The sequence below is a fragment of the Canis aureus genome, chromosome 31 (assembly GCF_053574225.1).
Source record: "Canis aureus isolate CA01 chromosome 31, VMU_Caureus_v.1.0, whole genome shotgun sequence".
Classification (NCBI taxonomy): Eukaryota; Metazoa; Chordata; class Mammalia; order Carnivora; family Canidae; genus Canis; species Canis aureus.
Window position 1 is genome coordinate 40706780 of NC_135641.1, and position 19484 is coordinate 40726263.

The 19484-nt window shown below is 41.1% G+C and overlaps 1 protein-coding gene across 8 annotated transcripts in view; it reads right to left on the reverse strand.

Annotated features, from left to right (window-relative positions):
- PLD1 (phospholipase D1) overlaps positions 1-19484 on the reverse strand; it is a 204572-nt gene that overhangs the window by 117409 nt on the left and 67679 nt on the right. For all 8 annotated transcript variants that reach the window (XM_077880343.1, XM_077880346.1, XM_077880345.1 and 5 more), the window contains exons 2-6: positions 10822-11012; positions 10439-10566; positions 5785-5930; positions 5471-5576; positions 3986-4051 (exon numbers count right to left, since the gene is read on the reverse strand). In XM_077880343.1, the coding sequence (XP_077736469.1) occupies positions 3986-4051; positions 5471-5576; positions 5785-5930; positions 10439-10566; positions 10822-10981 (606 nt within the window). In that variant the 5' untranslated portion in view covers positions 10982-11012. The remainder of the gene's footprint in view (positions 1-3985; positions 4052-5470; positions 5577-5784; positions 5931-10438; positions 10567-10821; positions 11013-19484) is intronic.

Genomic DNA, 19484 nt, shown 5'->3' on the forward strand with positions numbered 1-19484 from the left:
TTCCAAAAAAATTTTTTAAGACTATTTATGTATTTATTCATGAGAGACACACACGGGGCGGGGGGAGGGGGCAGAAACACAGGCAGCGGGAGAAGCAGGCTCCATGCAGGGAGCCCGACGTGGGACTCAATCCTGGGTCTCCAGGATCACACCCTGGGCTGAAAGCAGCGCTAAACCACTGAGCCACCTGGGCTGCCCGAAAATATTTTTTTTTTCAAAGGAACTTGTGAAAAATATAATTAAATGCTAGGGAAACAGGGAAGTAAAGGCTCCAATGAAAAAGGAATAAGCCATTAGCCCAAGGGGTAAAAACAAACCCAGGAAATTACCTGGCAATCATGTATACACTGTTCCTCTACCTTATGTTTGCACTGGAAGGAAAGGGGCTGTTCAGAGGCCCCCCTTTATGCCTGAGGTAGCAAAAATTCAAGCAAGAGCCCAAGTGGGAAATTCTCAGAAGCGAGGGAGACAAGAGCATTGGGTCGGGCAGTCCCCTTGTGGTGAGAATGGGAGGTAGGCTCACCTATTCCAGGAAAGCCTGCCTTCCAGGTCAGACAGTGAACACAGCCCCATTGAAAAGAGAAGAGATCTCATCTGTGGAGGAAACGGAGAGGCTGGACTCTCCCAACCCTTAGGACTCAATCATGAGAAAAACAAGACTTCCCTTACTTTGCAGATGCAGCTGTTACAGTACAGCCTCTCTTGGCTGACATGGAAATACCGTATACATCTTTATTCCTCTTTAACCACTCTTCCCCCCAAACTAAATTCACTCACCTTACAACACAAGGGAGTTGTGAACTCAGTGTTATTAATCTGTGGGGTGTTTATCTTCAGATTCCTTACTTCCAAGAGGGTGATTAGCTTGAAATTACCCTCTAGGAGGTAAGGAATCTGAGTTACGACAGTCAAATGATTAGAAATATCATCCTATCAACCTAGGACACTTCTCTTGGAAATTACACGTTTTGTTCTATTTCTAGATTTTAATCTTCAGCTAGAAAAAAAGTACAAAAAAAAAAAAATACATTTACTGTTCCTGATGACTCTTCCTTTAAATTCCCTGCAAGCTAAGCATTTTCCTGTTACTAATTAAAATGCCAAATAAAATAAAATAAAATTAAATTAAATTAAAATAAAATAAAATAAAATAAAATAAAATAAAATGAAATGAAATGAAATAAAATGCCAAGCTATGGCGCCTGGATGGCTCAGTCAGTTAAGCATCTGTCTTAGGCTCAGGTCATGATCCCAGGATCCTGGGATCGAGCCTCACATTGGGTTCCCTGCTCATTGGGGAGTCTGCTTCTTCCTCTTCCTCTGCCCCTTCCCCCTCCTCATGCTCTCCCTCTCTCTTCCAAATAAATGAAAATAAAAATAAAACAAAATACCCAGCTAGTGGGTTCAGTAATAGAGCTAGCACTAATGCAATTTAGAATATAAAAGGAATCCTATCTGAGACCTTGTATGTTACAACTGAGTAAACACATTCCTGTTTTAAAACCTATTTATGCCTTGAGGAGAATGCAAAGACATTTACCCCTATTTTACAACTGAGTAAAGAAAACAGGATAAATTACCAATCATCTCTGAGGCAATTATCTGACGTTAAACCCACTAAAACATAAGATACTGTGTTCTTCAAAACCTCAAGGAAGAAAAAAGGAATTAAAGAAGTCATTCTGAAGAAAAGAATTCCTGATCTGAATATTAACCTAACCAGTGACCATTTGAAAATAAAATCTCTTCATGTCTGGTTTCATCAAAATTTTATAGAAATTAGAGACATGATCCTATCTGAGCCCTTGACCTACGATTCATGCTCTTCAACCTAAAGACCCAAATTAATTTCTAATAGGCTTGTTTTACACTTATAAAAATATAAATTAATTATATGTAATTGTATAAAAATAACTTTTAATATGACTTTATAGACAAGAGTTTTAATATTTCTCATAATTATCAAAGGACACACAATCATGCCAATCTAATTTCACAAATATGAGGCAAAAGCCTGTAAATCTAATCTCCAGCTCAGATTACATTATGTGAAAGTTCAATAATGTTAGAAAATTAAGACAGATCAAATTGTGTCTTATGTCTGAATCACTCTGGAGAATTCTGTCCTTGGGGGTAAATAAGTAGCCACCAAAAATGTGGAGTAACATAGATTTGGTCAGCTGTAACCAGGTCTTTCCTCCCAAAGGAAAAGTTTAGAAGACATTCTGGAATTTCTGGATCTTCTGAGGCTCAACTTTGGAAAGATTTTTATGACTAGAAAATTAAAATGAACATTTTAGAAACTGTACACTTTCTTTAATCAACATCAGAATCCAAAATGCAGTGGATTTTGCATTGCTTTCTATATGTAGAAAGACTCAGCAATTACTATTCTAAAGCCAAAGAATAGTACCAGTGAAGTCACAGGCAGGCCATAGAGAGAAACACACAGAAAATCTTTGCATCCTAGTACTAGTACACATTTAAATAATTCTTTATTAAAGAAAACATCATATTTGACTTTCGGAGAACAGGAAGCAGAGTTTTTAGCAGTAGCAACAGTAGCTTTAGAATTGTAAATAATAGCAGTATTATCCTTACTCGTGACACTCTCAAGATGCACATTCCTGAGTCCTAGAGAAGAGAAGAAATCCCTGCCATCATCCTTCTCCTGAGATCCTCTGGTTGGACCCAAGTTGCTGGTTTCCCTGGGAAAACTCTTCCAGGATCATGAACCACATACACTCCTTCAAGTCCATCAAATATAACACCACAAACTGCTGCGGAAGGTGGGCCATGGGCTGGGTACTGGATCATTTGTGTGTGGTGACCAGGGGGCCAGAGGACCAGCTGGGAGCTTGCCCAGCCTCCAGATAACACCCTGGCAGGCAGCAAGAAGGCTGGCTGGCTTGCTTCCTTCCTTCCTTCCAGATTTATGTCTTTGAGAGAGAGAACGTGCACATGCTGCATGCCGAAGGAACAGCGGGAAAGGGGAGGGACGGGGAGAGAATCTCAAGCCGACCCTGCACTGAGTGTGGAGCCCCGTGTGGGGCTCAATCACAGGACTCTGAGATCATGACATAGACAGAAACCAATAGTCAGATGCTGAACCGACTGAGCCGCCCAGGTGCCCTTACCCCGTCCCTGTTTAAGTATTTACATAATGCCATTCTCTAAACGAGAGGCCGCATCTAGTAGGCCATGACTGCCTACTCTTAACTTCTGCACATAAACCATATACATACGCTCAATCCCATGGCAGTACGGTTTACACATCCACAGATGCGAAAATACAATAATCCAGCACATTCTCAGTTACCTGGACCTTTGGATAAGTGAAGGTTAAGCCTTCAAAGACACCCCTTCAAGACCTCTAAGAGGACTGAGGTTATTGTGTTCTGAGAACTTCTGTCAAGGCCCACTCCCTCCTGCTTGCCAGCTCTGTGCCTCCCAGCTGCCTCTAAGCCCCACCACCTCTTTTCTCTTATTTTGAGAGTTTTTTCTCTCCCTAGCTTTTCCCATGCTTCTCACTTTCACATGAAAAGACAGGCCTTTTATAAGCATCACGGGCCGATCAGATGGCCAACCAGGCAGCACGCTCTGTTTAAGTTGCATATTCAACTCTGCTCAGCTGTTTTCATCACTTACTACTCAAGGGTTTTTTCTTCAGGGTTAGAAATGCTTTCAGGCATTATTCTGGAAGCCTGAGGAGAAAAGGACGTTGATTTCTAGATAATCTAACCTGGGGCAATGTTTCAAGTTCATTTGAATCTACTGCGCTAGACACATTAATTTCTATTTGGCATTTTTGAAATAACATTACCATGAACTAAATTATTGCTCTCAAATCAATTTTGCATTCAGATCATTAATATTAACTTAAGGAATACGCAGGACTGGATTCAAGCACTTGTGTTAATAAAATGACCCAATATTTAGCTGATTTTATAAGGTATTTCAAAATAAGTCACTGAACAGTACTTACTGTCGCGTGGTAGTTTCTATACATGGGCATTTTTAGTAACTTTGTCAAATAATCTTCCAGTTGTTTCTGTAACACAAATATATTAGATGAGAGATAACAGTGACAGAGATGTGATCACTATCTCACCTTAACTTCTGCAAACTTATTCAATTATTTATTCATATTATCACTGAATAGCATTAAGGAGTTATTTCCATAGTTCCCCTGGACCATCATTCAAATTGTTTCTTGTTACTTAGCATTTCACATGCTTATGTCTTTTATAACTGGCTGACAAGACCTAAGCTGTATATTCTTTTATCCTCCATAGTTTTTTTTTAAAGATTTTATTTATTTATTTATTCATGAGACACACACAGAGAAAGAGAGGTAGAGACACAGGCAGAGGGAGAAGAAGGCTCCATGCAGGGAGCCTGACGTGCGACTCGATCCCAGGACCCCGGGGTCACGCCCTGGGCTAAAGGCAGCGCTAAACTCCTGAGCCACCCAGGGATCCCCTATCTTCCATAGTTTCTAACACAGGACTTGTCCCATGGTGGACAGTCTTAAGGCATTTGTTGATTTCATAAAAAACCTGAATTTCCTGAATTCTAACACTGAATTTACTGGTAGCTCTATTATAGGTTTTTTTAAACAGCTGTTCATGGGGAAAAAAGGAAGAGATTAAAAAGAAGTTGTACCCTGATTTCAAACATGTTTAAATGTGGGAGGGCAACGTCAATCATGTCGACTATGATCACGAGTGGAAGCACTAAATGTTAAAAGTCACAGCTTCTCATTTTCAACTGCATTCATATAAGTGCCCAAAGAAACCCCAAACTGTAGAGTTTTATAGATCCAGGTATCGTGGAAAATACTTATTCTAGATCCCTAAAAAAGATTTTAAACAAGATGACAACTATACAAAGGCAAAATCAAATATCGCTTTCAGAACATAAAAGTTTAGAAAACAGAACTGACATTTACTTGTTAATTTTCTAGTAAAAAACAATCTCCTACGTTGTGTGCCACCATCCCACTGAGGTGGAACACCTGCTCCTGGGGCTTCTGTCCTACTCCTCTCTGGCCCTAATGGCCCCACCTATCGTTAGGGAATGAGACCTCACATATATTTAGGACAAGCTACTACAAAGTCTCGAGCAAACATTTGGAAATATATGCTTTTAAACAGTAGATCTCAAAACCCTCAATGATGAGCTCAATCTTGACTCACAATGAGCCCAAAGAGACTCTTGGTGGGAGGACAGCTTCTTCAGAGAACACTCCCCTCTCTTCTGGGAAATACAACCTCCCTCCCCAGGTCAGATTGGCTTGGGGAAGAAGTGCTGCCTAACAAGTTCCAGGGAAACCAAACCAGCCCGGGGGAGGGCGGGTAGGATCACGAGGTGATAAAAGTTGCAGCTAGGCCCCCCCACCCTTCAGGAACCACCATGTTTCTACAGCACTGCAAAATATTCGGAACAGCAGAAGACCGGAAAGACGTACCCTTCTACCAAAGAATTGTTCTTCTCTGATCATGTTTTCAGATGAACGGGGCAAACTTGGCATCTCTCGAGGCTCTTCTTTGACATTCTGTCTTCTAAACGTGTGTCTAAAACACACATGCAATGAAAACATCAGATTGTTCTTTGAATAATATTCTTCTACTATCTTTCATAAAATGGTTTATTTTTAAAAAAGACTATTTAATAGAAAATATCCACTGACGATGGACAAGTTAACCCATAATATCAATAAAATACTCTTTCCACCCAACTTGTATACTGAGATAACCTTGTAATTAATTCCGCAACAGTTACCTTCTGGTAGGAATGGGGATTCGGATAAAAGCTTTGTACTTGAGCAGCTCTCTGTGAAATTCTTGAAAGTGTTTGAACTTCCTCTTAACTTGCCACTTAAATTCCCCATGTGTTAGTTCAATAGTGTAAAGATTGATACTCGGTACCTGCAGTGATCAATAAAAATGATATTTTAGATAACAAAAATTCTAAAATCTTTCGATGAACAATAGCCTAAATTAATAAATAACATGGAAGTACCCTTAAATCCAGCACACATATTTTGGGTTAAGTACTTAGGCAAGATGTTTTCTAAAACAACTGATTACAGAAATAACATTCCCTTAAAATGTTCACTTTATAATATATATAAGACAAACTCTGAACCACACCAAAGACAAACTCCCACAAGTTATATTGCTCCAAATACACACACACACACACACACACACACACACACACACAGCCCTAAAACAAGAAACCAGGTAAGGGAGACAATGAGTGAAAACCCTGATTAGTCATCAGCAGTAATTTTGCTTGTCTAAAAGTATAAGCAACTTGGAGAGGGTGAGAAGAAAGCTAGGAAATGGATTCTAGGAACATGACAGGATCTCGGTCCACTTCTTGCCCTTCCCAAATGACATGAATGCCTTCTCCTCCTAAAACATACTCCAAGGTCTCTCCTTGTCCACAACATCTCCCTGCCCTGAAGCGTCACCACCAGTGACCAGCAAGGGACAGGACAATTAGAGGGAAAGAAGCAGAAGATTTTCCTACACACAAAATACTTTTCCCAATTACTCAACTAAAATCAATTCCCATTTAAAATTTTAAAAATATTTCTTATTAAAATGCAAATATACTGACTAGGGAATTATTTCAATCCGAAAAACCAACAGACCCGGGGGATAGTTTTGATATAGTACAAAGTGTTAGGAGACTGAGGGATGCTCATAAAGCAGAGGAGCTCTGGAAGGAAAGTCCATGAGTTGTGGGGCGTGGAGATAAGGGGATGGGCAGGGCAGTGGGCGCTGTGGGTGGACCACCTAGAGGATCCTGGCCCCTGCTGGGAGATTTAGGCACCACAGGTGCTGGAGGCAGGGGAAAGTAAATGTCTCCTTCCCTCTAGTTGATTCAGCTCTGCTGCCAGCAACCCCATGTGAGATTCCTGGCCCACTGTCATTCACTACTGATGTTTGACATACTTTGCAGACCTCCAAAGTATGACCACTTTGTGAAGATGTAGCATATAAAACACGAGCACGAGAGGTAATGCAACTTGTGCTCTGAAGTCTGGAATCCAACCAGAACACTGGTAAATATTCAAATCGAGCATTTGCTTTGTCTCTAGTTGGGATTTATGACAATTACTACAACTGGAAGTTGAAAAAAAAAAAAACAAAAAAACAAAAAAACAAAAACAGTTCTGGGGTTCAATATTATATGCTGCCTTTTACTTTGGCCAACATTACAGGCATCATCCTCCATCATTTTCACAGAGAAGAATGCAGGGAAACTCAGAGTGGCCAGAAACTTTGCATTCAAGTGAAAAACGCTCGATTTAAGATGAGCCAAATAAACAAGAAAAATTAAACAATTTAGGCAAGTGGCTAACATTTCCTAGGATTGTATTTCCCATTCTATGAAAACGGAATACTTAGAAAACACTGCAAATGTCTTGTTTTATCCTTCACATATAGACCCCAAATTTCATACACTAAACTTCTTAGCAACTGTGAGGCAGGATGGTACCATGGAAACAGGCCATTGCATCCTTTGTGAAGCTGTTAAAGGTCTGAGACCCCGTGGTGCAGCCTACCAGCTGTGAAACTTGAGCCAAAGGTCACTTTTGTGAGACAACAGCCCAGCAGACTTATTGGAATTCTTTGGAATTGGAATCATTTGAAGAGTCTTAACAAAGGAACTGCTTACAAAGACATGATAGGGGTAAGGAAACCGTAAAGGGAAGGACAGTAACCTGGGACTCTGAAGGTATCCCCAGCCCTGGAGGGACAAGAGACAGAATCAGGTACAGGAACAGGGAGGAGAAAACCGTGGGAAGATGGCTGCCCTGAGGGAAGGGGTGCCGTTGGTCAAGGGACATAGCCAGCCCAAGGTGACCCCACTCTCCACCGTCTGAGCCCTACCAGAGGACAAAAGCAGAGGATGTCGAGGGGCAGAGCACAAGGTGGAGAAGGAGGGGAGAGGGCGCAGGAGGGCAAATGGAAGGTCCCCAGCCTGAGATGGCCCTAATAACATCTGCCTCGCTGGGCTGTCATGCAGACGAAAAGAGAAATGCCTTGCCATGAGTGGGCACATAGAATGTATTCGGTACTTAGAAAAAAGTATATTCTTATTGGCCTGGAATCACATATAAACTGCATGAATTTAGTTCACATTTCTTAGTAAACTAAACACTAAGTAGGATAAAGATGACCCTTAGCTTTCTCACACAGACTAAGATTAAACAGAAGAAAAGCAAACTCACTAACAGAAGAATACAAGCAAAGAGAAGTCCCGGACTTGGTGACTTGCATATTCATCTTCATGAAGAACTTTCAGAGACATCTAATATTAATAATACATAGTATCATACAATGTATGCTTATTTAATACTATAAGGGGCAAGGCAGGGCCACCCCAAGATGGGCCACTTTGGAATGAAGATTACTTTGAGTTAAAAAAAGCAATCAAGGGGCACCTGAGGTGGCCCAGTCGGTTAAGCATCAGCCTTCAGCTCAGATCATGGTCCCAGGGTCCCGCGATTGAGCCCCACATCGGGCTCCTGGCTCAGTGTAGAGTCTGCTTCTCCTTCTGACTCTCCCCCAACTTCTTTCTCTCTCTCTCGCTTTCACTGTCTCTCAAATAAATATATAACATCTTAAAAAAAAAAAAGGCAATTAAAACCCAGGAGATCCAGGATAAGCTCTTTATTTCTTCTTCAACTGCCTAGAAAGAATTTAGCTAGAGGACTTGCTCCAGGAAGAAGGCTATCACCACAGATGACTACATTATACTATGAACTAGGTACAGTAGACAGGAAGGAACCAGCAAGGCCTGTCTGATCAAAGTCCTCTGTGTCCCATTGTCTAGTGGCTCAGCAAACATTTATTTACCAAACATTTGCTTTTTCATCTCCCTGTGAATTGCATTCCTTCTCTTTGAAGTCCCAGACACCTACCCAATTCTCTAGAGTTCAGAGTGACTACAGACCTCATTTTTGCCTGTCTTTGGAATTTCCATGCCTTTGTGGATTCCCTGTACATAGGCAATTATATTTGATTTTCTCTTATTAATCTACCTCATGTCAATTTGAGTCTTAGTCTGGCTAGAAGGACTTTTGGAGGGGACAAGAAGTTCTTGCTCCCCAATAATATAATCTATAATACTCTTGCATAATACTATGTATTATTATTATTATTATCATCAAATCCTCATAACAAACCTGTTACACCCATTATTCACATGAGAAAATGGAGAAACAGAAAGATCAGGTAACTTGCTAGAGATCACAAAACAAAGACCAGAATCAAGCCAGGCAGCCTGGCTCTGGAGTCTGTGCGTTTAATCCTCTGAGCATGCTCACCCTCTCTCAGTCTGAAGGCTGGTAGGCAAATTAAGCAAGTAATGGTCATCTCAGAGACATTTCTGAGTGGGTTGTGGTCAGTGGTGTGTCAGGGAGATACAGACTCAACTCATACACAGAGCCTAAAGGAAAGGCTGCACACAAGGGTGGGTGGAAAGTAGGACTCGAGGTATGTCCGCAAGCACAGGGAGGGCAGGACAGACCACCAGGCAAAACTACGAGGACCAAGGTAGCACGTGCCACCCTGCAAAAGACAAGGAGGAAAGGCAGGCAAAACCTGCCTCTGGAGAAAGGTTCTTCTCACTTCCCACAAGGCAGGAGCCAAGGTGGCTTTACTCTGCTGGGACCAAAGCTTGACCCACCAGCCTGGAGCAACGTCCTCTACTTCTCAGACTTGACCTCTGTGATGTACGGTCAGTAACAGAGCAAAGGCAACTGCCCTAACAGCCTCTGGTCCCATCCATTTCAAACAGTGATGCTTTGCTTGATGAAACCATCTTCACGCTCGATGCCCTTCCAGGACTCAGAGAGAAAACCTGCAAACGAGGCCTAACAGGCAGGTTGCTAGGAGCAAATCAGAGCGGCAGAGGACGCCGGCAGGATTCTCTCGGCAGTGCTTCTGGGTAATGACACTGGCCAACCTGGCATCATGGCCTTTTTTTCTTCCAAGAGTCAGCTGCCATCATCATCTTCTTGCTAAACAAGCATTAGGAAAGCCAACCTTTTCTTTGGCTTATAGGTGGCATTCTAGGTGTCCACATTAAACAGAAAATTGGGAGAGAGGAGGACTAGGAGAGGCACTCGGCATTTTATCAAACTTATAAATTGCTTTAGGGACCTTTTTTTTGTTGTTGTTGTTGTTAAATAGCATTCTCCAGAATGAGGAAAAAGGCATAGGAGAATAAAGACTAAATGAAAAGCATAAACTTGAGAGGCGATGAGGACTTAGAAATGATTTAAAAAATACTTCTAAACACACAGTCATAAAAACATAAACACACAGTCATAGCTACAAGGAAGGAAAAGGGAAGTCAGTGTGTTGATTCATATACATCGACTAATACAAGGTGAGTCCACAAAGGCTCTGACCCTCGTCGTAGACGTGAAGCGCTCCACTTCCAGGACTTGGGCTTGTACTGGACACCCGGAGAGATACGTCTGTATGTTAGGCTCCTTAAATCCTTGAGTCTTATAAATAGCAGAGAAAGGGATACACGCTAAAAAACAAACCAGTAAACAGTTATTGCAGAAACACAAGGACATTGCAAGAATACACGATATTAGCATGACTTGCCTTTTTATGGGCAGCTGTTCGAGTCCTAACCTGCCACAACGAGCAAACCGCTAATGAAGCGGCCTCAGCCCAGGGTTAGGACAGCAGCAGGAAGATCAATCATTTGCTGGTTATTTCAAATCTGCGCTGTCAAGCAACCCCGAGCAACTCTCTTCTCGCTCAGACCATCAGTCTTTACCTTCCTGTGTCTTGGGATCGCTGGGAGACACATCGTAATCCACCTCTTCTCCCTCGAAGTGCAGCTCCCGCGTGTCGAGATTTTCTATCAAGTTACTCATGTCTGCAGCGATTTTCTGCAGTGCAGAGGTGTTTACTCTTGGCTCATTTTTCAGGGACATGTTGGCTTCCGACAGGGCAAGAGCAAAGGGGCTGGGGAAACAAAGGGGGTTATAAGGACTTAGTATTTTGGTCAAATAAAACCCTATTCTACGATATGAATCCAGGCTCAGACACAGCATCTGGAAACAAGACAACTAGCTCTGTATGAGCCCCAGTCATCTCAAACAACCTCTTCCTTTATTCTCCTGTTTAACATTTAAAGGATTCCTGGCTTATAAATTAAATTGGAGTGAGATCCTTAATCACAAGCGAGTAAGAAAGAGAAACACTACATTGAATAAATGCCAACATATCTTTCATCCAATTTCATTAACTTGGATAAATGAGGACAGACTCCAGGGAGGCTGGTTTGGGAATGGTGATTCAGAGAAAAAGCAATTGATTCTTAACTCTAACAAATACGTGGGGAAAAAAAGTCCTGTAGAAGTAAGCACCTCTAAATATTTTCTAAAGAAAAGTGAGGGCATTTTACAATAATCTCAATAGGCAGATTTAAAATATTTTCATGGGAGCATAACCTTTCTACATTTCCTCTGGTGGTGATATCCCAAGCAAAGTGTATACACTATCTTTTTGAAAGAGGAGGTTTGGGCCATGACTTCACATGAGTTATGATAATGTACGTGGGTTGAAAGGTAATTGATTATTATGCCTCTTCTGGAAGATACCAGAGGTGCTCAAACTGTACCTCTCTCCTTTTTAGAGAAAACCAGTTCTATCTCATTTCGACATTTAATAACACAAGTCGTTGCACACCAGTACCCAGGGAAGAAGAGTTCATATAGATTTTATTTTTCCTTTAAAATACAGAGATTTAAGCCTGGAGCACTGTCATCAGAGTTGGATGAAAAATTCCTACTGCTAGAAATAATCTGTTACAACCAGGCCCTAAAATGGCGGGGCTTTCATACGAGCAACTCCACCACGCACATCCATTTTTTTATTGCAAATCACAAACATTTACTGAGCGTCTGCCACTCACTCATTGTGAGATGCGATGAATAAATACATAAAGATGAATACGGCTGGTCCCCGTGATTAAGGAGCTCCCCATACGGGTGAGGGAAAGAAGCTACACGGCCCCAAGTTCATTCCTGGCCTCCTCCAAGGTCTTTGGCCTTCCTGAGAACGGCATGTGCTGAGTGGAAGACCGTTGGCCAGGTTCTCTCCTACCTGTATGATCATGAAGCTGGGGGCGAGGGTGGGTGGGAGGCTATAGGCAAAGCTGAGAGAGTCTTGGCCAAACTTGAAGGGCCCTTATGGGAATTCATCATCAAGTCTCTGAAATCTGTACTGCCAGGTCTGGTAGAAAGAGATCTGTTTTGGAATTTCAAAACACTGGGCTGGGGGGATGTGGTTCCAGTTTGGTCAGATACATATAAATACTATAACCAAGTTCTCTGTGGACCACATAATTGATTATGTTTCTTTCTCCATGTGGGCTGTAAGGAAGCTTGGAGCCATGCCGGTGGCCTACTACTAGCAAAACAGAGGCCTGTCCTTGCCTACATCATTCCCCTTCATCTTTCTCTCCCACTTCTAATTTATATTATAACATTTATTATGGACTGATAGCTTCGTACGCACCTGGCTTGGTGGTAGTCATTTATATACATTATCATGTTTATCATCAATAATAAATCTATGAAGGTTTGTTATTTCTATTAAAGATGACAAGAGTTTATCATCCCCTCTTTACAGATAAAAACACTTAGGCACAGAGAGATTAGGAAACTTGATGAATACGTTGGACAACATGTCCAAGGTCACAGAACTAGTAAGTAGTGAAGAAGGGATTTAAAATCAGGTCTCTTGGACCCAAGAACTGATGTTCTCAACCACAGTCTTTATCTTCTCGTTCATTTTTGGTAGACACATTAAGTGCCCCGGCAACAGATGGGAGTTTTGGTAAAACAAGTGACCTTGGACAAGACTCAAATGGAGAAAACAGGAAGTAAGTTCCTCTAGGAGCTCAGCACCTCAGGATGAAGCCATTTACAGCTCTCAGGATGGACCTTGGCTATTCCTCTATAAACTAATGAGGTTGAGTCATTTCATCTCTAGGGTCCCTTTAACACTAGAACCCTAACCATAGATAAAAAATGCTATATATTGTTCAGCCTCCCCAAAGAAGTCATTACTTTAACTCAAAAAATTAACCCAAGTAGTTTTTCATATGAATACAAGAAGCAGGTGGCAGATGTTTTTCAACCTGGAAACATTTAATGAAGGTCTGTTTAGCTTCAATCAAAGAGCTTGTGGCCTCTGGTCACTATTAAAATATTTGGTTCCTTCCCTCTCAACTGAACACTTATTAAATGCCAACCATGAGCCAGGTTTTCCTTTATTTAAAATACAAAGTAATGAAAAACTTAGAGGAAACAAGACAAGGAAAAACAAGTAAGAAGTTACATCATATCACTGGTACTCATGAACTTGTAAAGCTCTGGGGTATTTTCTATCGATTAAACTGTCTTATGGTTAACTCAGCCAACTTCCTTAGCATAGGAAAACAAGAGTTACTCCAATGACTTTCCTTTTGGACAGAGTCTCAGTGTTACAACGCATGTTAAAGATATACAGAGATCAGAATCACTATACACTGCAAGAAAACTGGAACAAATAGTACAGTCACTGGATCAAGTTAAAATAAAAATCTTTTTTTTTTCAGATAGAAAGAAAAGCAGCATATAAACTTGTGAAAAATTTAAGAGTGAGAAAAGAAATAGAAAGGAATCCTCTTATCATTTATACTCGAGTGTTTGCTAAAATTACACTTATTAGCACATAATACAGTTATGTTATTTGATACTCACAATGGTACTACCTGGTATTTATGATTATTCTGAAAGGCTTAGTTAAGTAACTGGCCCAAGGTCACTCAACTTGTGTCAGTGTTGAATTTACTCATAAAGCAAATTTTTCTGGCTCTCAAATCTCATGGACTTGGTTATAGATGTTCACAATTACTGATTTTATTTAATGGGTTGAATGTCCATAAATTTGTCTTTTCTACAAAGTTTATGTTTCACAACAACGAAAAACGTTATCTGCTTCAATCCCTGTATCTTAGAAGGGAGCCTATTGACTCTATAGTCACTATAGTAGTGGAAGCAACATATCCCAACAGCCTCCTAAATTCCTTTTTAGTCTTTTATTTTTGTGGTTTATAATATTTTCTAAGATCACCTGGGGTTTCAGTGGACCCAAAGGGTTTGTAGATTTCTTTTGTGAGATTTGTGTGTGTGTGTGTGTGTGTGTGTGTGTGTGAAGACTCTACCATTTAATAATGGAAAATGAACCAAATTGTTTACATTACTGCCTTCACTCATGTCTGTGGTTGCTTTGGGTTGAATTTTTATCCATCACTTGTATTGCTGGTTTCATTCTTGAATACCAAACTGTAAGGCTATCTACACTAAAATGTTGTCAAATCTTAATTTATTAGCCTAGCTTTTCTTTTATCTAAATTAATCTATAATGGTGGGTGAACAGCTGCCACAGCTTAACCAGCAATGGGATAAGGCCTTCTAGTGTTTACACTTGAGATAATGTAATTGATTTTAACTCCTTATAAAATTATACTGCAAGATCATTATCTCTCTTGGTACCAAGTAGAGATGGTACCCATGGAGTGATAATAGCAGCTGTGTTTTATTTCTTCTTGCATCTCTATCTGGGAAAAAAAATACGGTGTTATTTTTTTCTTCCTGGTATTGAATACTAGAAATATAATTTTTTGCAGGGAACATTTTTAAATTACTTCCGGTTATTTATTCAGTGGTGAAATCAAAGAACTCTAGAGTTTCTTCCTTCCTTTTTTTTTAAGATTTTATTTACTTATTCATGAGACACACACAAAGAGAGGCAGAGACATAGGCAGATGGATAAAAATATTTGGTTCCATCCCTCTCAACTGAACAAACTAACTGTAGATAAAAAATGCTATATATTGTTCCCCTGCAGGGAGTCCAATGTGGGACTCGATCCCAGGACTCCGGGATCACTACCTGAGCCAAAGGCAGACGCTTAACCACTGAGCCACCCAGGCATCCCTCTAGAGTTTTTTCTAATCTTAATTTTCAACATGACTGGGAAATAGAACATCAAAGGAAGCAGATATTTTCCTTTCAGATAGTACATACATAAACAATGCCTAAAACAAAGTATAATAATAATATTATAACTACTAGTATTAAAATAAATATTAGCATTAGTTAATAGTTGCTGAGTGTATATACTATATGCCAGGCACTATTCAAAAGATGAATTGCACGATCTCACTGAATCCTCACAATCTTAGGAGCTGGGTCCTATTGTTAACCCCATTTGATTTTTTAGAGAAGGAGCCCAAGGGGAGAGGCAGAGGACAAAAAGAGAGAGAGAATCTTAGGCAGACTCCATGCTCAGTGCAGAGCCCGACACAGGGCTCCATCTCACGACCCTGAGGATCATGAGCTGGGCCAAAATCAAGTCAGACACTTAACCAATCAAACCACCCAGGTGCCCCTGTAACCCCCATTTGTAAGATAAGAAGCTTAGATAGAATGGACAACTTTCCCAGAGCCCTGTGGCTGGGCAGTGATAGAGCTGGACCCAATCTTGATTGATCTGACTCCAAAGTCCAGCTACTTTACCTGGTAGTGGCAGGAGGGATAGACACTGAAGACTTTTAATCCTTACTTTACATGCTCTTAGCACTAAAGAATTCAAAATGAAAACAACAATAACCAAAAAAACTCAACATTTACTCTGTGAAGATAATGGACGTACGTACTTCTTGCCTCCCTTTCTCACAAAACATGCAAAGTTCTCCCACACTTTTTAAATACATTACTTGTGCTTGCCAAAAAAAATAAATGCCATGTATTTCCAACCCAAAAATCGTAGCATAATGCTTGAATATGAAATGCATTTTAATTAGATCATTTAAAACCAAACTGACTCATGAGGATTTCTTATTTTCCCATTTTTCACTATGATGAAGTTAATTGGTAGACCCACACTATCTAACCTCCCAGAACACATTATATAGCAATGATTTGTCCAGGACTGACTTGATGTTCCCTGAAATGCAAACATTATAAATGTGGATTCAAGTACTAAACTCAATCTCTAGTGACATAGTAAACCTTGGATAAATATTTTTTGAGTTGAGCTGACTTTGAATAAAGTAAATGATATTATCCTAGTTTACATTCTAGATGATATATGTCGAGAAAATAACATCAAAAAAAAAAAGACTCTTGGTGTTTACTTAGATCTTTGATTAAAAAAACAATATTAGTTCCACAAATATCAATGGAGGGCTTATTATGCACCTTGGAAAGATAATTAAATGTCAGTGGTAGAGGGACAAGCCGGATGGCCAAGGTTGTTCCACCGTTATTATCAGTGTAACCGGGGTAACCAGCAGCCTGCAGGGCTTCAGCATCCCCTCTATAAAATGGAAACAATGCCACCTCCGCTTCCTCCCTTGGGAAGCTGGATGGAGCCCATGTCATAACGCGTACACATCTGCGGGTGAAAGTAATCTAGGCTGCTAACACTACCTTAAATTCTATTAACAGGCAGCCTCTGAAAAATAACCTTAGGAAACTTTTTCATTTCAGTCTTTTTCAGGGCTGTCGGGCTAGGACATATCCTTCATCTCTTATTTCGCTCCATCCAGCAGCTGTCTTTCTAGCCGGGCTGCTCTGAGAGTGGGACTCTTCTACTCACCCAGTCCTGAAATGTCTTGGCCTCGACTCCTCCACTTGCAGAGAAACCACCAAGCCCTTCCCAAGCAAAAGCAATCACCAGGCATTAAGCAGTCAAGCCCCGTGAATGCACTTCCCCTTCCTTGCACATCTCCCTGGCCTCGTCCTTCTCTCCCTGGGTTAAGGCGTCACTTCTGTTGCACGGTGTCACTTGTGTCCATTGCAGTGGCTCCTGTTCCCTTCTGGCTCCATGACTTGGATGAGATCTCTGTCTCCCTCCCAACCCCAGAAAAAAAATGAATATATTTTGCATAGATTCTTACAGGTTCGTGGATGTCCCTTTAAGGGCCTTAGGTTAAGAAGCCCTTCCACCGAGATGCAACCAGGAGCTGATGTGCTGACCTGCCCATCTTCCCACACACGGGGATACTGAGGTAGGGCAGGGGGAGAGCCAGACCCCTCATCACCTTGTTGAACACCCGCTCAAGAAATATTTGTTGATTTGTTGTCATGGAGCGTCTACAGACAAGGCAGTAGGCCGCAGGTTATCCAGTGAATGCCACAAAGACATTTCCCTCAGATACCACAGCTACTGTCAGAGGTAAAAGTCTTCTGGTTGAAAGACCCTCTGAGAGAGGTATGACCTGCACGAAATACGTAGGCTGCTGACGCCGTGGCGACTAAGATGGTCAAGTGCTATCAGAGCTAACTGTGCGCCCGGCTTCTGCCGAGGGCTCTTCACGCATCCCCACAACAACGTCACGAGGGAGGTACGGTCATCACCCCTCTTTACAGGTTACGAGCCAGGCTGACCAAGGGGACGAGTCAGAAAGAAAGCCTGGGGTCAGCACAGCTCTGGCTGCCACAGACGCCACGCTCCTGTTCTGCTCTGTGTTCTACTTGCATCCACGTCAGGAAAGGGGGACGCTCCGTGGAATCACACATTCCTTGTCCTGCTGCACAGCCTTTGAGTCCAGACTTGCTGTTACTTAATATGGTTCCAGGAAATACAAGTCTGATTCCCAAACACTATCCACTCTCTGAGCTTCAGATCTGATCTGACCTTGGGGCCCCCCGGGGCCTATCACTCTCCCATTACTTATCTTTCTTTCCTGGTTCAGGGCACAGCCTCCACTGGGCCTCACACGGACACTGCTGTTTTCCCTCAGGTGTCAAGGCTGCAGATGATGGTGCATCCACAGGTCAAGAGCTGAAACCACGTTCTCTCCCTTTTCCCTAGCTACAAACAAAAACAACTACACCTACATAAAGCAATTTTTAGCATGAAAATCATTGCTTGATTCTCATGATTCTTCCTGAATCCTTTGACCTCCTTGGATGGCCTCTATTCTCTGCCATAAGCTCTCTTAGTCATTTCCTTTGACGTGTCCCAGGGTTAAATATTCCTCTCTTTGCTGGAGCGAACATGGACATAATCACTTTAGTGCTCAGCATCCTCATCTAAAAACTGAAATTAATAGCCAGTTGTCTGTGTGTAGACTTTACAACGGATATAGGATCGTAAGAAAGACTCTTTTTCAGCACTAAATGCCAGAGAAAACACATTCTAGACAACCCCACCCGGGAGATAAAAACCTACCCCAAATGTCAAGGGTATTCAGATGTTCTGAGCCAACATCTAAACAAGATTTGTTCCTGCTTCTCTTGATGGTAATGCACACATAAACATTTGTATTTGGAGAAAACAGGGGAGAGCCCCTCTTAATTCCAAAGTTTGTTAATAAGTTTATTGGGTGTGAGTGTGTATGAGCACTGGATTAACTTAAATCAATAAGGATCCTGCAGGGAAAATTCTTCATTATAAAAATAAAAGGTAATTAACATTGTTAAAAACTGATGAAAAAAATAATAAAAAATAAAAAAAACTGTGATGAGACTTCTAAAAATAACATCCTTTGGTGTTAAAGGAATACTCAATTTTTTATGGCCAAGAGCAGAATATGCGTGTCTTGTGATGTGTCTGAGAAGGAAGCAAACTACACATGAATTTATAGGAACAAACATTACGCTCGTTGACAAACGCCGCTAAGCAAAGGGACATAAATCTTTTTTTCTCACTAAGGCAGAGTTAGACCCCCAATGATTCAGCGGGTGAGCAATATATGAATAACATAAATATTTTTCTTCGGGATAGAGTTCATTTGCATTCAAGTGGCTTCAAGAAAAGCTTTCTCTCACTGGCTCAAAACATTAAATACCGTTTTTTCGTGAATATGTGTCACTTTTGATAAGAACACATGTTGATCAAGAAGATAAGCTAGGAAAATCAAAGGTTTTGACTAAGCCATTTCTACTAGCATTGCTTCTTTTCCTTCCAACTGATCTTTGCATCATGTGACGGCAGCTCCATTCACCAAGGACGTCCATTCCCTATGAACTTTGTTTATCATTAAAATTCTTTCCAGCTGTCTAAACTTCTATGATTCCACCCTTTCACCTCTCAACCTCCTTCACAGTGAGTTTTAGGCAACACAGCATTTTCAGTGATTACCCACCTCTGAAAAGAATGAAGTGAGCAAATAGGTGCGTGCAAACTCCTCTGTACATCCTCCGGCGCTAACGAGCCCCCGAGCTGTCATGACTGCTGATAAATATAGCAAAAATCTCCTTTTTTTCAAAACCTATCCACACACTTACAAAAAAAACAAATATTTGTCAAGGCAGCTGAGTACCATGGAAAGTATGTGATTCTGAGTTAAACAGCTTGAATTCTGACCCCTTTTCAGGCTGAAACAAGGTATCTATCTACATCTCTGTAAGCCCCAGTCTCCTCATCTATAAA